At 39.4% G+C, this 19,442-nt stretch overlaps 1 protein-coding gene across 1 annotated transcript in view; it reads left to right on the top strand.

The window, feature by feature from the left end:
* The window catches only part of NRXN3 (neurexin 3), a 600,687-nt gene that overhangs the window by 250,675 nt on the left and 330,570 nt on the right, over positions 1-19,442 (top strand). The window contains exon 3 of the mRNA XM_015144213.3: positions 5,102-5,263. Coding sequence (XP_014999699.2) covers positions 5,162-5,263 — 102 coding nt within the window. The 5' untranslated portion in view covers positions 5,102-5,161. The remainder of the gene's footprint in view (positions 1-5,101; positions 5,264-19,442) is intronic.

Genomic DNA, 19,442 nt, shown 5'->3' on the forward strand with positions numbered 1-19,442 from the left:
GACCCAAATAAAAAAGTCAACTTTGGAGCAGCCCTTCCTGGTTCTGTCCGTGCTTGGGAAGTCCCATCGCTTGCCGATTCTAAGCAGGCACCTCCGTCAGGTGACAACATTCTCAGAAAGCCTTAGCCAAGTGAAGCTGTTTTCAATTTCATGACTAATAATAATGATAACAATAATAATACCTCATCAGCCCACGTCAGTGAAAGAAAACCATTTCCTATAAAAATCAAAGTCTGTGCTGAGGCTGACTTTTCCAGCTTGCCATTGTTACTTGGTTTTCCTATTTGCTAATCTGTCATTAAACCCAGTTGGATGGTATCCAGGCTTTATTAACCAGAAAACACTATACTTTCTGAAGTGCTTATCAAACAGTGCTTACCAAATTTCCTTCTGCCATATGATTGATCTAATGCCTTCTAATGTCAATGTGAAAGCATAAGAAATGATAGGTGTTTGCCTATGTTTTCTGTTTGATAAAAGTGTAACTCCTTACTAATGCTAAACAAATGGTATAGGCTGGCACACATTTGAAACACATTTCCACACTTAGGTATGTCAAGGAAGCCATCCTGTTGGGAGATTACAGTTATCTCAGGTAAAAATACCAAATGACATAAGACTTAGAGTCCCCAATCATCTCAACATTCATGAATCTGATATTTTTGAATATTGTTCTGTGTTTTTCCTCTAAGGCCAAAGAACTCTATTGCTAATATCTTCTTTCATCATTCCCCATCCATACTTACCCAGGAGAGAACGTCTCAACTGTCAAGAGAACCCAAATCAAATATCCATTTGCTGATACATAAGGGCTTGTTACATGTGAGCTGCAAAGACTAGATCTGAAAGTGAAATACAACCTTTTGCTAGTTTTGATTGGCAGGTACAAAATAACACCCTTTAGGCATTAATCAGTGGAGGAGAGACTTTTCATGTACTTCAGAGCACAATCAGGTCATGGTTCTCACCAATTTGTTTCTCTAACTCTCTCCCACCACCCTTCCTTGCCATTCTGGAATGATTCCAATTCTCATGTGAAAGGCTCACTTTTGTTTCTACTAAAAACACTTTTCTAAAATAGTATCAGGCCCACTTAAGTCCTTTAAATGGAGAGAAGATAAACCAAACTGTAATTCAAATATTGTTTGTGCTGTTTTAATCAGAGCGGCTAGAGGAAAACCACCCTGGATGTTTTTCCCGCCCCTGCCCCTCGTGCTCTAAGGCCCAATTCTGCTCTGTGCCCTTGGGCAAGCCATTTGACCTTTCTCCACCACAGTCTCCATTTGCAAAATGGTGATTACAATCTTCTGCAGCCATGTGTGGTGGCTAAATATGCAAAGCACCTTATGTTCCAGAAGGATTATGAGCTCATCCGTGGTCTGGGTATAGACGTACTGTGACGTGCACATGATCTACAGGCTGAGCATTCTGTTTCAAAGGTGACTGCATCTGTCTGGTGCCAAGGATGCAGCTAAGTGCAATTCTCTGTGCTAGACAGGGGTACAGAGGCCCTACAGTATTGGGGGTATTTCTTGGCAGAGGGAGTATTAATCTTCTGTGAGAAAGTGAACCTAAAATTGAACCTCATTGAAATTCTGACTAAATTTTGCAACCAAATGCAATTTATTGAAAGAGGAAAATCTCTGAAAAGCAAAGTTGATTTTGCAAATTCAATTATTTTAATGTGAATAATGTAAGATTATTATTTTGCCCATTAAAATAATATTTATAACATCTGTTTGAGTTCCCTAGGATACATTTGAATGGTGGGACATTCCTGTCTATTTCAATTAAACTATAAATAGCTCCATAAATATTTGACAACAAACTTATAGCAGCCTTATTCATTCATATTTTTGGTAAGATTGAATGGCTTTTATGGCAAAAATTCATCTGAGTAAAGTTTACCTGGGGTTTGCTGGAGTACTTACTACCAAATGGAGCAGAACTCTCCTCATTTCTTCCTTCATGATCATCTATTCATGGGTTTGCCTTTAAGCCAGGTCAGGACCAAGGCCAGGTATTTTATTATGGCTTACAATTAAAGGAAGGAATGTGGACTACCTGTATCTGTTGCAAACTATTACTGGGATTAGGGACCAAGGTAGTGAGGAATTCGTGTGTTTGTATGTGGTAGTGGGTGGTAATTGGTCCTTGACCTTGCCTAACTCCAAGGTCATGGCTATAACTTTCATGGCTTTACCTCTACGTGTTAACTTTTGTTAAACCACAAACACAAAACTGAGGTTACCAGTCTTCCAGTCTTCCAGAGGGCTTTTCTAATCATGTTTAACCTGCCAGTCTTCCCTCCTATCCATACAATAAATTACATAAAAGCTTGAAAAGCATTGTTCAAGAGGAATTGGGGGAAAGAGATTCCAAAACATTCTGGCAAAGTAAACAAATTGATGACCTTATTGAGTAATAAAGAAGATTCTAACTTTTTTGATGCATTCTATTAATTCTAAACTGAAAGAAAAATGTTCCTCTCTGGTTGCACATATCCACAAAAATCAAGTAGGTTGTAGATGTTTAATTATCCATGGAAACCTAGAGTACACTACATAAGGCAGACTTTCTGTGCTAGGTTTGATCTGTAAATGTTTTAAGTTTTTTCCTTTTTGGGAGGAAGTCATGATCATTTATCTACCTTGTAGTCATAGTCAGATGTGAAAAAAATAAACCCCAAAATATTTGTATTTCAGTTCTTTGTATCTATTTATCTACATGTGGAATGGTACCTGTTGGGGTCTTTCCTTTCGGAAGAGGTGGAATGGGTTTGTGTTAGAGGGTGGGAAGGGAGTGGGCGGTATCCATTCAGAAGAGTCCTTGGGAAGTAAGTATGGTGCTAATTGTAGCGGGTGAGGTCTGGTCTGAGAGAGGTTTGGAAGAAGCAGGGAGCTGCAATGGCATGTAGACTGCAGCTCCTTTTCTGGCTGTGCCCCAGGTGGCATGGTTTTCCATAGAGTCCTGGTCTCATTGTCTTCCCCCCACTCTCTTTTTCTGTGTCGGGTGCCTTTTTTTTGAGAAACTAACACAAGATCATTCATGCAATGTGTCATTTTACTAACCGACTAATGTACTAACACCCTAACGACTCATCTTTGTTTTTAGTTTTTTTAATTAACAATCGTTCTGTTCACAATTTTTAATTTCCTTTCTTCCCCCTTCTCCGCAAAGCACTCAGGCATCGGACACGCTATGGTAAACAAACTACATTGTCTGGTAGATATCATTCTTATTGTCTCTTTTTTTGGGTTTGCCGTGTGTTGCCCCCGTTTTCCTCTCCAACCCCCCCTTTTATCCTCTTTAGACTCATTTCTTCTTTTAAGATTTTTGTTCAATTAAATGCAAGCCTTTCTTTTCCTTAAAAAAAAAAAAATGGAAGGGGATGCACTGTCCTAAAAATGATATTTGGTTGAATTTTGTGGGGAAGGTTTTCTTTTCTCTAGTTTTCAGTTTTTTCCCCCCCAAAAATGCTTTTCTTTCTTTCTTTTTTTTTTTTTTTAAAGTATCTCCATTTGGCTAAATCTGTTTTGTTTTGTTTTCTTATTTTACAACTTCCAAGTTACATACTAGAGACAACAGAGATTTATAGTGAGAACTTTCTGCTTTCTGTGCCTTCCTCTCCCTCTTACTCTTCCTCTTTTCTTTTTTTCCTCCTTTCCCACTCCTTAGTCCCTTTTCTCTTTCCCTTTTATGTGGCCACGGCTGCCACAGGTGATCTGGGGAGGAAAGTACTCAACTTCCTAGACTCTTTCTTACCCTTCTTTTACCTTACTCCCCTACCGTGGCCAAAAGGATATCCACGAGTTTTGTTCTCCATACAAACTCTGCATGGCATGTTCCTGTCTCGTGAATCTTCCTACCTACATCAGAATTTGTTTCCTCATTTTCCTCCTCATTACTAACAACTTACCAACCATCAACCCAATTTCACTTTCTTCTCTTTTATTTTTCCCCACTCTTCATTCTCCTTTCATCTTTCATATATTTTGGGGTTGGGTTTGGACTTTTTCTTTTCTTTTCTTTTCTTTTATTTAGTAAGGGAGGTGGCAGGCAGAGAAAAGACTACCTTTTAGTTTTGAATGCTTTTTTTTTCACTTCCATCTTGTTCTTCAGTTTGTTCAATGCATGTAAGTGTGAAGTGGATTTTTATTCTTTCCCTAATTTCTCCCCACCCTTTCCCAGTTTTGTTTTTCTTCCGCCTTCTCTCTTGGTTCCAGATGATTTCTGCATGGGTGTATCGGTGTATGGTGTGTGCATGCTTTGAGGCCCCATCGTTTCTCTCTGCCCTCTGCTCCTTTCATGGATGTTGGGTAAAAGGGTGCTATTTCTTTTCTGTGGGCATTATTATTTTTATTGTTTTGGTTATTATTCCTCATCATTCCTTTTGTTGTTGTTGTTAGAGTTGCCTTTTTGGTTTGGGTCATTTCTTCCCTTGGAGGTGGTGATGGGAGCCAAGGGAGGGTAGGGGTTGGTGTCCTGGGGCAGTCCATGGCATGTATCATCCATGACCATATCAGAATCAAGACCCTTCTCCTTCCCTCCCTGAATGCATGTTTGTCAGCGTGGTGTGAGCCAAAATAAATATATTAATAACAATAAAGATAAAAGAAAAGAAAAAAGAAAAGAAAAGAAAAAAGGAAAAACAAAACCATCAACAACCAAAGACCAACCCCTAACAAACTTCATCATCAAATGTCTTCTTTGCTGTTTTTCACTACCACCATGAATAACAATCATGTAACAAATAAGCAATCATTTTAGCAATGAACTGAGACAAGTGATATCGTCTGAGGATGGTTCCATTTTCTAGCCTGACTGTGTAAAGATTGCAATGGGTAGAACAAGGTGCCCGGCTTGGAAATTCTAACAAAGTCTTCCATGAGTCTGCAGGGAAATACTGAAGGCTTGAGACCCAGGGAGGCAGACCAGAAAATGGAACTTGGCTGCACATACCAAAATCAAATCAAATTAGAAAGTATACCTCATGAAAATCTTAATGAAAGTGATGCCACAAGTAGGGGAAGCCACTGCCTTATGTTAGGATCGTAAGGTCATTGTTGGGATTTTTTTTGTCCCTATGTCCCTCCACCAGGTGACAATCTCTGTGGATGGCATTCTTACCACGACGGGCTACACTCAAGAGGACTATACCATGCTGGGCTCGGACGACTTCTTCTACGTGGGAGGAAGCCCAAGTACCGCTGACTTGCCTGGCTCCCCTGTCAGCAACAACTTCATGGGCTGCCTTAAAGAGGTAAAGTTCACCCAACTCTATTTAATGCACCATGTGATTGTTTCATTTATAAACAAATGACATGTCTAAATCAATGACTGGATCTGTCCACAAATCTATGAAGTGATAGATTGCAGCATAAATGACCTTGGACTTGAAAGTAGGTATCCTACATTTTCATTCCCGCTTAAGCTGGTTGCATGACCTTGGGTTTGTCAATTTAGTACTGTGTTAGTCCATTTTCACGCTGCTGATAAAGACATACCCAAGACTGGGTAATTTATTAAGAAAAGAGATTTAACTGATTCCCAGTTCCACATATCTGGGGAGACCTCACAATCATGGCAGAAAGCAAGGAGGAGCAAGTCACATCTTGCATGGTGGCAGGGAAGAAAAACTTGTGCAGAGGAACTCCTCTTTATGAAGCCATCAGATCTTATGAGACTTATTCACTATCATGAGAACAGCATGGGAAAGACCCGACTCCATGATTCAATTACCTCCCACTGGCTTCCTCCCACTGGCTCCCTCCCACAACAGGTGGAAATTGTGGGAGCTACAATTCAAGATGAAATTTGGGTGGGGACACAGCCAACCATATCAAATACCCTGTGGTTCTCTTTCCTTATCTAACAAATTGAGGCTCTTATCCCACAGATGGCTGTGCTTATAAATTAAATGCAATCACACAGGTGAAAGGCCATTGAAATCACAAGGAACTAGATGAGTGTAAAGTTTGATTTTTGTGAGTTTGACCTGGCAAATAGGAAAGCTCTAGCTAAAAGTAGCTCAATTTGTTGTTGTGTGCCCTGTCTAAAATATAACATATGTATTATTTTACCTTCACTAAGCCTGGTGTTCCCAAGGGTCTCATTATTTGAGATGAAAGAAAATTCTTATAATGTAACATTAAGGCTCAGAAGACTGGTTTTTCCTTTTCTTCTTCTTCTTCTTCTCTGAGAGCTAGTAGCTGTGAAAAAACAGTGGGACTTTGCCATTACTCATTTATTACCATTGTAGCTGATGTGTTGACACCTCTGTCTGAGAGCAAAAGGAGCTTCAGCCAAGTGTAAGTGCAACCTCTAAGGTCAATTGTTGAGGCAAAAAGAATCAGATTTAATTTGGTAGAGCTCTTTCAGAACACTGTGGCATCAAAGCAGTGCATTGCACATTTTGTTTAAGCTAAGCTTGATTGCGTAAGTTATCTATACCATCTCCCTCGGGACATTTCTTGAGAAGCAAACAGTGTTCCTTCTTGTAGATAACAATCCCTTGTGACATCTTATGAGTCTCCTCTCAGGGCATATGTTTTATTCTTATTACGGTTATTTGAAATTTATTGAGCATCATTTGTATATGAGATGGCACTGTCCATGCGTTCATTCATGCCACTGCCCTGTGAGCCTTGTCCAGGCAGAAATTGTGTCTGTTAGGCATGGCACATAGATGCATAATAAGAATTTGTTTGTCCATTTATCTAATAATCATTGGGTACCTTTTTTTGTGCTGTAACTAAACTTGGTGGCTCTTTTAAGCCATGATCTGCATGCTCCAAGGCTTTGTCTTGTAGGAAGGGAGATGAGATCAGTGAGTGAGTAAGTATAGCATAGGAGAGCAAGTGCTCAGTGCCATAGACTAAATGCTGTAATTGAGTAGAGGAAACATAAATTTTAGGTGGAAGTCAGTTTTAGAGAAAGAGTGACATTTGAGGCAGGCCTTGTTGTAGAAAATCATGTGCAAATTGAGAGGAAGGGGTAGAAAAGAGAGACAATAAAGGAGGGAAAATCCAATTATAGCTTTGTATTGTTCTCAGCCTGTAGAATGAAATAAGAGGAGCACCCAAAGAGTGCTATTATCTCTCTGCAGGATGTTACCTAGGCTTCTGCTGGCTTCAGAGATTTCATCGTCATTTCTGATGGAATTATGGTAGGCATAGAGCCCTTCCTCCCTGGGATTTACTCCTATTTGGATAGAATAAAGGTATAGACTATGCACTGTCTAATGAACCCTGAAAGTCTCTTAAACATTGTTAAATCACACTACATTGGAACTGCATTCTCATCAGAAAAAGACTGCAACATTCTTGTTACCAAGGACATGGCTCAGGAATGAATGAGGCATTGGTTGCTGTGGAGTGCTCATTCAGTTTTGTAGTGCAACGGTCCTGAGCATGAAGTTTCTCCATGACAGGATTTAGGTCTGGCCTTTAGGATTAATTTTCTCCTATACACAATTGTATTGAGCTACCTCTCTATTATATACTTAGAGACAAAGGAACAATTTCCCAACCACGAATCTTCTATCTATTAATCAGGAAGGAACATTTTGAAACAAGTCTCATAAAAACACAAAGATGTTTCTGATGACTTTATCCATGTGGAAACTAAAGAAAATAAAATACACACACACACACACGCAGACACACACAAACACAGACAGACACCACACACACACACACACACACACACACACACACACACACACACACACACACACACACATATTTTTGCTGTCCAGAGAACAGAAAGCTTCAAAAGTCTGTCAGAAGTATTACTGAATAGCTTAAAAGTTAAAGGCAGTTCTGAAAAACAGTGTCGATAATAGAAATAACTATAATCAGTGATAACAATATATCCTTATCTTAGCTAGCAGCACAAATATGCATTTAAATTCAGACCAAGTTAGAAAAAGGAAAGTTCGAAACACTAACGGAAATGATAGGCAAAGCTAGAACTTGATAAACTCCTGCCCCATCTGTTTTCCCTGTACAGCATGATAGTCTTTCTAAGGCACTCGGAAGGCTTGTTATTTGTCTGAGTACCTTGAACAGATCACTTTGAGTCTAACGTAGTGCTAATATGTTATTTCTTTGCGTTTAATAATTACACTTCACTTTTCTGTGGGCAGGTCTATGGAGATACTTCTCTTGTTCTTGGTATTTGTTTTTGATAAATCAGTTAACATCAAAGGCTTCCAGATATGTTAAGATTCAACTACCTGATAAACCCCACTCACCCACTTAAACCATAGAACAGTCTCTAATTATTTCACACTCCCTTCTTCCCCTTCGTTTTCCTCTTGCTGCCTTAAAAAAATCTTCTCTCGCCATTTGTGGCTTTAAGTTGTTCTAAATGAAACTAAGTGATTTTATGTGTAATTTTCTTCGAATTAGGGACATGGCGAAGGGCCTATGCAATTTCTGCTCCAGATCATCAATATTGCTTTGTGTGTGGCACAAAACAGGTTTTGTTGTTGGGACTGTAATTACTTCACACCTAAAAACTAAGTTCTGGCTCCATGATTGTGCCAAAGGGACTGGATATTACTCATGTGCGTACTTCCTAACCTCATACCCATGTGAAAGCCACAACAAAGCATCCACATTGTCATCAAACTATGATAGTTCTCTGCACACGTTGGTTATCAATATAAGATTTGTGTCCACTTAAATATCACGAAGTCAGCATCTTGTTCCTTTTCATGTTTTAGTGTGTCTGTCTCATATTTGTTCTTATTGTGTCCCCAGCTCCTAGAATGGTTCTTGGCACTTGGTGGCTCTCAGTCAATATTTGCTGAGTGAAATCACATGATTGTACATTAATAAATACCTTTCCTAAATGAATGCTCTTAGGTACTATTGACCACTTGACTTACCTGGGATGATTAAAGAACATCTTGACATGGCAGTGGGTGAATCTTTCAAGAATCTTCTCTCCCTCCTCCTGAGCTATCAGATATGAGAAAAAGATTATATTGAAAGCCTCAGCAAGGCTAAGAGGAATGATTGGAAGTTCCTCTATGAAAAATGGGATAGAAAAGGCTGTGAGGGAGGCATCAAAGTATAATGAAAAGAATACTGGGCTTCAAATCAGAAAATCTGCTTAGGAATGTTAGCTTTATCACTGGCTATATAATAAGGTCACTGATCTTACTCCAGTCTCAGTTTTCTAACCCATAACAAGGAGATAATAAAACTTCTTTTGCATTCTTAAGAAAAAAAATGAAATGATGTACATAAAAGTGAAACCATACAGCATTACAAAATACAATGTTTTTGCTTATAATAATTGTTAAGGATTATATATTGCATTGTATAAAATAGTTTATAAATAGAAATATAAGTGTAAGTGAATATCCATTAGCACATGGAATCTCTATATTTCTCATATGAGCAAGTCATTGTCAGGAAAAAAACCCCATTATTCTGAGGTTTGCCCTACATAAATTCTCTCGTAATGCAAAAATAGGGATAACTCATCCTGCCTGCCCTCAATGATTACTTTGTTTTTTGCCTTTGGCCATTTATTTGACACTATGTTTTCCTTTCTTAAAATGTGAATTCCATGAGAACAGAGGTCTTATTTGCTTATAAATGTTTCCCCAGCACCTAGAATGGACCTTGACATTAAAAAAATGCACTCAATAAGTATGTCTGGAATAAATAAATAAATGAATGGAGCTCTGAAATCTGGTGGAGTTTAGATGAACAATGTATAAGTCCAGACTGCTATTAAAAAGTATCATAGGCTGAGTGGCTTATAAACAACAGAAATTTATTTCTCACTGTTCTAGAGGCTGGAAGTCCAAGAACAGAATGCCAGCCTGATCAGGTTCTGGTGAGGGCCCTCTTCTGGTTTGCAAACTGCTGTTTTCTTATTGTGTTCTCACACGGAAAAAAAGAGGATAAGAGTTCTTTAGGGTCCCTTTTATAAGGGCACCAATCCCACTCATGAGGGACCTTCATGACCTTCATGACCACCTCCTGGAGGCCCCACCTCCTAAAACTGTCACATTGTGGGTTAGGATTTCAACATATGAACTTTGGAGAACACAAACATTCAGTGCATAGCAAACAATATATCCCCCAAACCTATAATATGCCAAGGGCTGTGCTAAAATATAAATATGAGTCAAACATGGTTCCTGCTTTAGAAGAACTCACATTAGTGGGGAGAGGCAGACACACACATAATTGCAGTAAATAGCGGTTAATGCACAACATGAGACATTCTTAGTTACAATGTGGCTGCTGAGGAGAAGGACCTAATACATCCTGGGGTTCAGGGAGCATCCCAAGGTGAGGTGCTTGATGCCAAGTAGAGGGGAGCATGGAAGCATGGGGAAAGAGGTGCTCCAGGATGAGGGGCAGGGTGAGAAAGGCATGGAGGTAGAGCATGTCCTGGTGTCTGGGTGAGGAACATACAAACAGCTTGCTAATTTCAAGGCCCAAATTATAAGACTGGGAGCTTTGGACTGGTAGCTGTGGTGAGGTAGGGACCATGTCATAGAGGTCTTCATTTCATGCTATACCCTTGGACTTTGTTCTCTAGGTAATGGGGGAGCCATTGAAGGACCTTAAGCAGCAGAACATAGTCAGATTGGCATCTTACCCATCAGGCCTTCATTCTTTGAGGAGTAATGTTAATTCATCTACCACTTTCCGCTGATGTATGTTTTTGTCCTAGGAAGTTGAAGATCAGGGATAGAAAAGGTGGTCCCTTGGCTGGGCGCGGTGGCTCATGCCTGTAATCCCAGCACTTTGGGAGGCTGAGGCAGGCAGATCACGAGGTCAGGAGATTGATACCATCTTGGCTGACACGGTGAAACCCCATGTCTACTAAAAACACAAAAACAAAATTAGCTGGGCATGGTGGCGGGTGCCTGTAGTCCCAGCTACTAGGGAGGCTGAGGTGGGAGAATAGCGTGAACCCAGGAAGTGCAGCTTGCAGCGAGCTGAGATCGCGCCACTGCCCTCCAGCCTGGGTGACAGAGCAAGACTCCATCTCAAAAAAAAAAAAAAAAAAAAAAGAAAAGAAAAGGTGGTCCTTGAGCTTCAGCATTGGATTGGAGCCTGCCTCTCTGAATTTTAAAATTTCTACACAAAACTGCTACCTTCTGACTCCAATTTCAGTTTCCAAAGACCCTGCCTGAGAGGACATGCATTTCTCTTTTCCTCTGTCCTTGGCATTACTGAGCTGTTCAATGACAAATGAAATACAGGAAGGCCAAACCAAGACTGAGCTACATGAGTAGGGTCCCCATTAGGCTATTCAGGCCCATCACAGTATCCTCCCACGTGTTGGACCTTCTGTGTAGTTTGATTTGGTTCTTTCCACACCATCCTCCTTTCTCCTCAATCTGACACTCCTCCATTTGCCCATGTGGAGAAGCGTAAGTGCCACTGAGACCTCTGGGACAGACTGGACTCTCTCATCTCTCTATTCTCATGGCATCTCTAATGGGGAGGAAGGAAGAGCAGGAGAATTGAGAGAATAGAACACATATTTAAAGGAAAAAGGATTGGATAGAACATCATTGTGCACATTACATTCCACATCCCTTTGTGATTATTAGCCATTTAAAACCGAATGGAGTTTTGCAGCCAGAGATAGTCTCTGAACAGATGATTAATGGCTTAATCTGTAATAACTTTACATTTTATAGAACCCTGATAGGCGTCCACATCTGGTGAGCCAAGCTATTTAAGGCTGTGTTAATTCTGTTAATTGCTATACGTTTATTTGAATTGCTGGCACCTGCGGGCTTTGGGATAATGTGTTTGTTGTTGCTTTTTTTCTTCTTTAAAAAAATACTCATTTTATTTTACCCTGTCTTGCTTGCTGTCTCTTGTTGCTATCTCTCATGCTATCACTTAATTTCTTCTCTGGATTTTCTTTTGAGTTGTCCTCTTGCTTCCTTACTCATTGTCCTTCCTCCTCCCCTTCTCTGTTCCCTTTTTCTTTAATTCATTTGTTTCCCAAGCTGTTGTTTTGGTAGCCTTCCTGATTGCTCACGTGGTGATAAATGTCTCTCTGTAAGCAGGTGAATTCAGGTCATAGCATTGGGCCTAAATATTCCTTTTTTTCTATCATGAAGACTACTGTGCAGCGTAGGGCTAGTAAAGCCCAAGGGAGGCTTTTAAAATCAACATGAGACATGAGAAGAGGGTGGGCTTCAAAAGCTGAAGCCCAGGGTATGAGTCTTGCCTAGACTTGTTCCTTGCCAGTTGCATGGCTTTTAGCAAGCCACTCGACTGCTCTGAGCCTTGGTTTCTTCATCTATAAAGGGAGCGACTAATACTGATTTCATGTATTTTTACGTAGGGAGCAAATGGGATTAGACAATGGAGGTGTTTTATAAAATACAAAATACTATACAAATGTTAATGAAGTTGTTATTTATGTTATTAATTGAAACAAAATCAGTTAGTTCAGGCCAAAGAACCACTTACTGCTCTTCACCATTTCTGCAATTAAAAACGTGCAGAAGTTAGGAGTCCAACGTAGTTTAATTAAAAAGGCCTGCTACCAGGTCCAGTTCTAATGTTAATTAGAAAATTATACAACTTCTCTGGATATCCTTGTCTTGATCTGTAAAATGAGGATAGTAATCCCTGCTAATCCAAATGCACACTACTGTAGAGACCTTCTTGTAAATGTCGCATAGAAACACAAATTATTGCTCATTAGATTTTGGGTAGCAAGGTAAGTTTTATTCCATTAAGGAAGATGTACAGAAAAGCACTCTGTGGGTTTGGAGATAAGACCGTTTTGACAGAATGGGAGAATCAATACAAAAAGCTGACCAGAGAAATAAGAGTTGAGCAGGGTAGAAAGAAATGAAGTTGCAAATCAGAGGAAATGGAGGAACGTGGCAGAAGAAGAAAAGAAAAAGCAATTACTGCATCTCAGGAGCTATCTATCGGCTTGTCATAGGCTCAGTGATGTCCTCTGCAAATTCATATGTTGAAGTTCTAACCTTTAGTTTGTGACTATTTTTGAAGATAGGGCCTTTTAAGAAGTAACTGAGATAAAATGAGGTCATATGGATAGGCCCTCAACCTATATGATTGGTGTCCTTACAAGAAGTGATAATGACATGGATATACAGAGGAAAGACCATGTGAAGACAGAGGGAGAAGATAGCCATCTACAAGCTAAGGACAGAGGCTTCAAAAGAAACCAACCTTGCTGACACCTTGAACTTGGACTTCCAGCCTCCTGGAGTGTGAGAAAATAAGTTCTGGTAGTTTAAGTCACCCAGTCTGTGGTATTTTGTTATGGCAGCTCTAGTAAATTATAGAGCTTTTTTATGGGTTGACCATAAAAAAAATGGCCATTTTTGGCTGGGCATGGTATTTCACGCCCATAACTTTAGCACTTTAGGAGGCTGAGGTGGGGGGATTGCTTGAGTCCAGGAGTTGGAGACCAGCCTGGTAAACTTAAGGAGACTGTGTGTCTACAAAAAACATTAAGAAAATTAGCTGGACATGGTGGCACATGCCTGTGGTCCCAGGTATTTTGGAGGGAGGTGGGAGGATCACTTGGGCCTGGGAGGTTGAGGCTGCAGTGAGGCAAGATGGTGCCACTGCACTCCAGTCTGGGCAACAGAGCAAGACTCTGTCTCAGAAAACAAAACTGCCATTTTTTTGTGTGTGAGGATTAAAAAAAAAAAAAAAAGTCAAATATTGGCAATGTCGGGTGACTTAATTTCAGAATGAAATTTTTGTAAAGAAGATAGATTGAATCTTCTGGAAAAGAGATTACTTTCTGGATTACAAGGAATTTCTGTGGGCAGGAAAGAGAGAAAGAGAGAGATTGGCAATGTGAGTCAATTCCCATTCCCCTGGTCATGGCTGTTTTCTTTATAGGTGGGCTTCTAATGCAATTTGGACTCATAACATACGGAGGCACAGAGGAAGAAGGAGCAAAACCCTGAGCTACTGGGGACAGGGATACATTTGAAGCTTATTTCAGTAGGAACCAGGTGCAAGCATTTAGCCAAGGGTGGCTGTAAAAAAGTCGTATGGGCCTAAGGAAGAATGAGGAGCATGGAGGTCTCAAAGATCTTTGGTGTTTCAGTGCTATGACAGAGAGTAGTTCTTCAGTTAGTGCCACAATAAAATTACTAAAGAAGGATTTGCTGCATTTGTTGATGGGTTGTTGATGGAGAAGTAGATTAAAATATATGTATTTGGCAACTGGGTATTCATTATGCCTTCATCTGATATGTGTTTCTTGATTTTTATTCCCTTCATACTCAATCCCATGATTCAGTGGCACCTGCTCCACTCCCAGCTCCGTTAGTGAGCATGTGATCCCTAAATCAATTAGGGACTCCTATTCACCTGGTTATGGTTGCTTTCTTCATAGGTGAGCTCCTAAACCAATTTGGATCCATAACACACAGACTCAGGACTTTTGTCTATATGTTGTAGGGAAACAGCTCTCTCCTGTTTTGGGCTAGAACTTGGAGTGGTGTTAAACTAAGCTTCTAGCCACTATCTTGCCACCACAGAGACCAAACACAAAGCCAGGATGGAGAAAATCAGAGCCAAAACATGGAAGAAACTAGGCCTTAGCGACATTTTTGAAGGCCCTGGGTTAAACATTTTTCAAATTAGACTACCGCTTAATTTCCACTCGTGATTGAATAAAGTACCTCTGTTGCCTAAACCAGTTGCGGCTCTGTTTTCTATCATTTGCAGCAGGAAGCCCTAGGTGATGTAGCAGAATTCCTCATGTTCCTATTTTACTCCTGTTTTTTGCTGACAAAAAGATAGGTCCTTGGACAAGGAAAGACAGACAAAAGTAGGAAATGTAATACTGGAGCATCTTAGAAATCAGATAATTTGCTCTGTATTAACTCAAATTTCCTGCCTCAGATGAATGCTATCCCAGGATACAGAGAGAATTTGTAAATACAATTTTTGAAACATACTTGGTGGTTTTTGAGGAATGCTAGTGAATAGAGAAGGTTCCTAAAGACTAGACAATTGAAAAATGTGGATAATGCAAACAATGAACTTATGAGTTGAACTGAAATCTGGGTAGGATTTTGGAGTGCAATATTAACAGAATATATAAGCCCACAGCAGAGAAAAGAGTGATCAATATAACTGCCATCACTAATTAGGAGCACTAAGAAAAAGCTATATCTTATCAACCAAATTCATATATTCATTTAGTAGTATTACTGATGATTCATAAAAGTACCATGGACCTCATCTAGTTAAATAGCAGCAAAGTTTTTGAAGACACATTTTGTGATATTCTCATTAATAAGATGGAGCAATAGGGTTTGGATGCAAGAGCTATCAAGCTATTAAAATACCAACGGGCCCTGATTAAGTGGAATTTTTTGGTCTATATGAAAGTTTTTGTAAGATGGTACAAAGTTCTGTCTTACATTTATATTAAGGACTTGAAGAGATATAAGAGAACATGGCTTGTTAACTTTGTGGATGGTGGGGACAAAAAATGATAGAAATTGTGTATCTGTGTTATCTGAGGTTGAATAATAGAGGTCTGACCTACACAACAAAGGAGGTAACAGTTCTGCAGTGTAATTTATTGGTTAAGAAAGCAGGCTTTGGAGTTAGAGTGTCTGGCTGCAAAGCCTAACTCTACTCGCAGTAGCTGTATAATGCTGGGTAACATACCGAACCTTCTGTTACTTATTAAATGGGAACAACCCTACTTGATAGGGTTGTTGTATTGAGATCATGCATGTCAAATAGCTGACATGTAGAAAATGTTCAGAAAATTTTATTTATAATTATTATTACCATTGTGGTCACTATGTGCTAGTATAATTACTGGAAAGGGAAAATAAGCTTTTTTTTCTTTTGAGACAGTGTCTTGTTCTGTCACCCAGGCTGGACTGCAGTGGTGCTATCTCGGCTCACTGCAACCTCCACCTCCCGGGTTCAAGTGATTCTTATGCCTCAGTCTCCGAAGTAGCTGTGATTACAGGCATGTGGCACCACACCCAGCTAATTTTTGTATGCTTGAAAGAGAAGAGGTTTTGCCGTGTTGGCCTGGCTCGTCTCAAACTCCTTCAAGTGTTCCACCCACCTCAGCCTCCCAAAGTTCTGGGATTACAGGCATGAGCCTTTAACATGATAACTAATTGACAGATTAGAACATCTTTAGAGCTGAGCTCTAAAAACAAACAAACAAACAAAACAAAACCACACACACACACACACACACACAACAACTAAGGCATTCAAGTTCCTAACGTAAGAAGGCTTAACTGATAGAACCAGGGTCATTTAACCTGAAAAGTGAAGATGCCTGTGCCCAAGGTTTGAGAGTTGTCTTCATACATGAAGGACTGTCCTATGGAAGTGGGATAAAATGTGGCCCATATATCCTTAAGAAGAGAACCTAAGTCTAGTGAGTGGAAGCTGGGTACTTAACATAAGGAAGAACTTTCAGTGAGAGCTGTCAAAAACTACCTTCAAAGTAATGAGTTCTCCAACACTCAAGGCATCCAAGTAGAGACTGGGCAACCATTTTGCTGAGGTTATCGAGGGGATTCTGGAATCATATGAGTGGTTTTGATTTTATCAGTTCCTTTCTGATAGATCTATAGTTCTACGATGAATGACCTATCTGCAAAGAAAGAATAAGGCTAATTGATTAGCTCAGGTTCATCGTGTGAAAGACTTTCCTCATTAATCTGTAAATCAGTTGGCTTTACATGTCCCACAGACATTTACTGGGTTGCCCTTGTGGTAGGAGTTGAGGTTCCCAGCCACTATCATCACCTATTACTCACTTACAATAATTTATCTTTACTCAGTCCTTTACTTGATCATCTCGAAAACCATTACAACCACAGCAATTATAATCATAGCAGCAACAATAAAGACTAGCAATTATTGAACACTTAATGTGAACACATGTGAATTGTGTGTCTACATGGTGCTATGTACTTCAAACTTATTCCCTACTTATTCCCCAATTTAGTTCTCACAAAAAAACTTATAGGTTGGATTATATGATTGTTACTAACTTGAATTTAAAGAGAGTGACTGTCTTTCCCATTTACAACATTCTAAGTGTTGGAGTTGAGATGTAAATACTGTCAACATCCTGACTTTGCTGCCCTTTCCACCAAGTCAGTCATAAGAGTTAGTGATGAAGAAAAGGAAGCTCCTCTGGAAAAGGTTGGTGATTCTGTGTTTAAACTTACTGTAAGGAGTTGTCTCTCACTACCACTTAGAGGCTCTACTTCATAGGAAAGGTCGTTTAATCAGGCAAAAATGTTCTGTTGGGAGACTAGATACAATTACCTATTTCTTTCACCTTGCCATTGATTGTTCTGAGAGGAAGGCAGTTTTTGCTTGATTTCCCACTTTGGGCAAATTGATATTGCTCAACCTGCTAATGGAGGAATGATTTTCATCATGGAACCTGAGAGGGAAGTTGCTGCTCTTGGTATAAATGTCAAGCAGTGAAATAGTTTCGTCTTGAGATGGGCAGCACATCTTTTCTTTTTGTTCCAGCCTAATATTTTCCATGAAGTTGGAGCTATTCGCCTTTAATGCCTTCAAAACACCCAAATGAGGAGCAGCTACTATTTAGACTTCTTATGAATTTTCAGTCTGATTTTGGGAATCACTTATTTAGCTTTGCTTTTTTTTTTTTTTTTTTTTTTTTTTTTTTTTTTTTTGCTCGTCAAGATAAATTCAGTGGAACTCATTGCTTTCTAAAAATGTCACTTATTTACAGCAAATGTAATCTACCACAACATTCCTACTGAGACAGAATCTCTTGTGTCTTTGAATGCCTCAAAGGAGATTAAAAAAACACTGGTTCTTGTACACATATACCTACAGGGATAAAGCAATCATTGAGCTAATTAATTAGCTTATGTTTTCAAAAATTGTTTTGCAAATGCAGAAATGACTATTCCATTAGTGTTATGGTACTTTTGTAACCTTGTGTTCTGTTCCTCATGTAGAGAGTGTGCCACAAATAGTTTCTGCATAGATTTCAAGAGAGATACAAGGACACATTTTTCACTTCACAAATCAGTGAAGATGCAGCTTAGGGCAGCAACATTGCACACCAATTATCAACCAATAAAATTCTCCTCCTTCCCTCTCCTTCAGCTTTTCCCTCAACAGCCGATATCAGCAGATGTTCTAGCTCATACTCTGTAGGGAAAATATAAATTGTTCAGGTAATGCTTGCTAAGCTTCTTTCTCTCCACTTTAAGACTTATCATCAAATATTTTCATTGCTACCTTCTTCCCTGCCATCTTACAGAATGAACTTTCCCCTCCTCTTTTGCATCTTTTGAGATTTAGCCCCTTTAAAGATTCTGTTTCTTAATCTTCGATCTCCCTTTCTCCTCTGCTCCATCCCTTCAGCTAGAGACATACTCAAAATCACTTCTTTGATACTGTCTCCTGCTCAATTTACACCTTAGCTCATTCCTTACTTTCAATGAAAAACTTCTTGGGAGGATGGTACATACTTCTGATGTCTCCCACCTCATGGTTACTCTTTAACCCTCTACATTTGCATGTCAGACTCTGAACTCTAGTATCCGTAGCACTTTAGTGGAATTGTTTTCTTGTTTTACCTTGCTTAAATTAGAAGTACTTTATTATATGCTCCTATAGCCCTCAGTTCAAAACTTCAATGCATTGCAATTGTTATTATAGTCTTCATCACATTGCACTTTAATATGCATTGTGTTCATATGTTTCCTCAATAGACTGAGCTTCTAAAAGACAAGAACAAGGATTTATATAGATGATTGCACGTTCCCTTTGAAGTTAAACATAGGTCCTGACACAGGAATAGATGGGAAATATTCGTCAATAAATTAATAAGTATTTGTGAACATCAGTGATAGAATTATTGTTCCAAAGTTCCAATTTCTGCTTATATTCATTTTGTCAACAGCATGCCACTCATTTACTTATTCATGAATGCAGTAAATATTCATGGAATGCCTACTCTGTCATAAAATCTGTTCAAAGAGTGGGAGTGTGTGGTGAATGACAGCATGTATAAAGTCTATGAGCCTATGGAATTCACATTATGGTTGAAGGAGACTAAGAATAAATGCAAAACAGATAATTAAGATACTTTCAGATAATGATAAGTAGCATGAAGGAAATGAAAGAGAATAATGGGTGTATTAGTCCATTCTCACACTGCTAATAAAGACATACCTGAGACTGGGTAATTTATAAAGGAAAGAGGTTTCATTGACTCACAATTCAGCATGGCTGGGGAGGCCTCAGGAAACTTACAATCATGGTGGAAGGGGAAGCAAACATGCCCTTCTTCACATGGCAGCAGCAAGGATAAGTGCCAAGCAAAAGGGGGAAAAGCCCCTTATGAAACATCAGATCTTGTGAGAACTTACTCAGTATCATGAGAACAGCATGAGG

Source organism: Macaca mulatta, chromosome 7 (assembly GCF_049350105.2).
Source record: "Macaca mulatta isolate MMU2019108-1 chromosome 7, T2T-MMU8v2.0, whole genome shotgun sequence".
In the NCBI taxonomy this organism is placed as follows: domain Eukaryota; kingdom Metazoa; phylum Chordata; class Mammalia; order Primates; family Cercopithecidae; genus Macaca; species Macaca mulatta.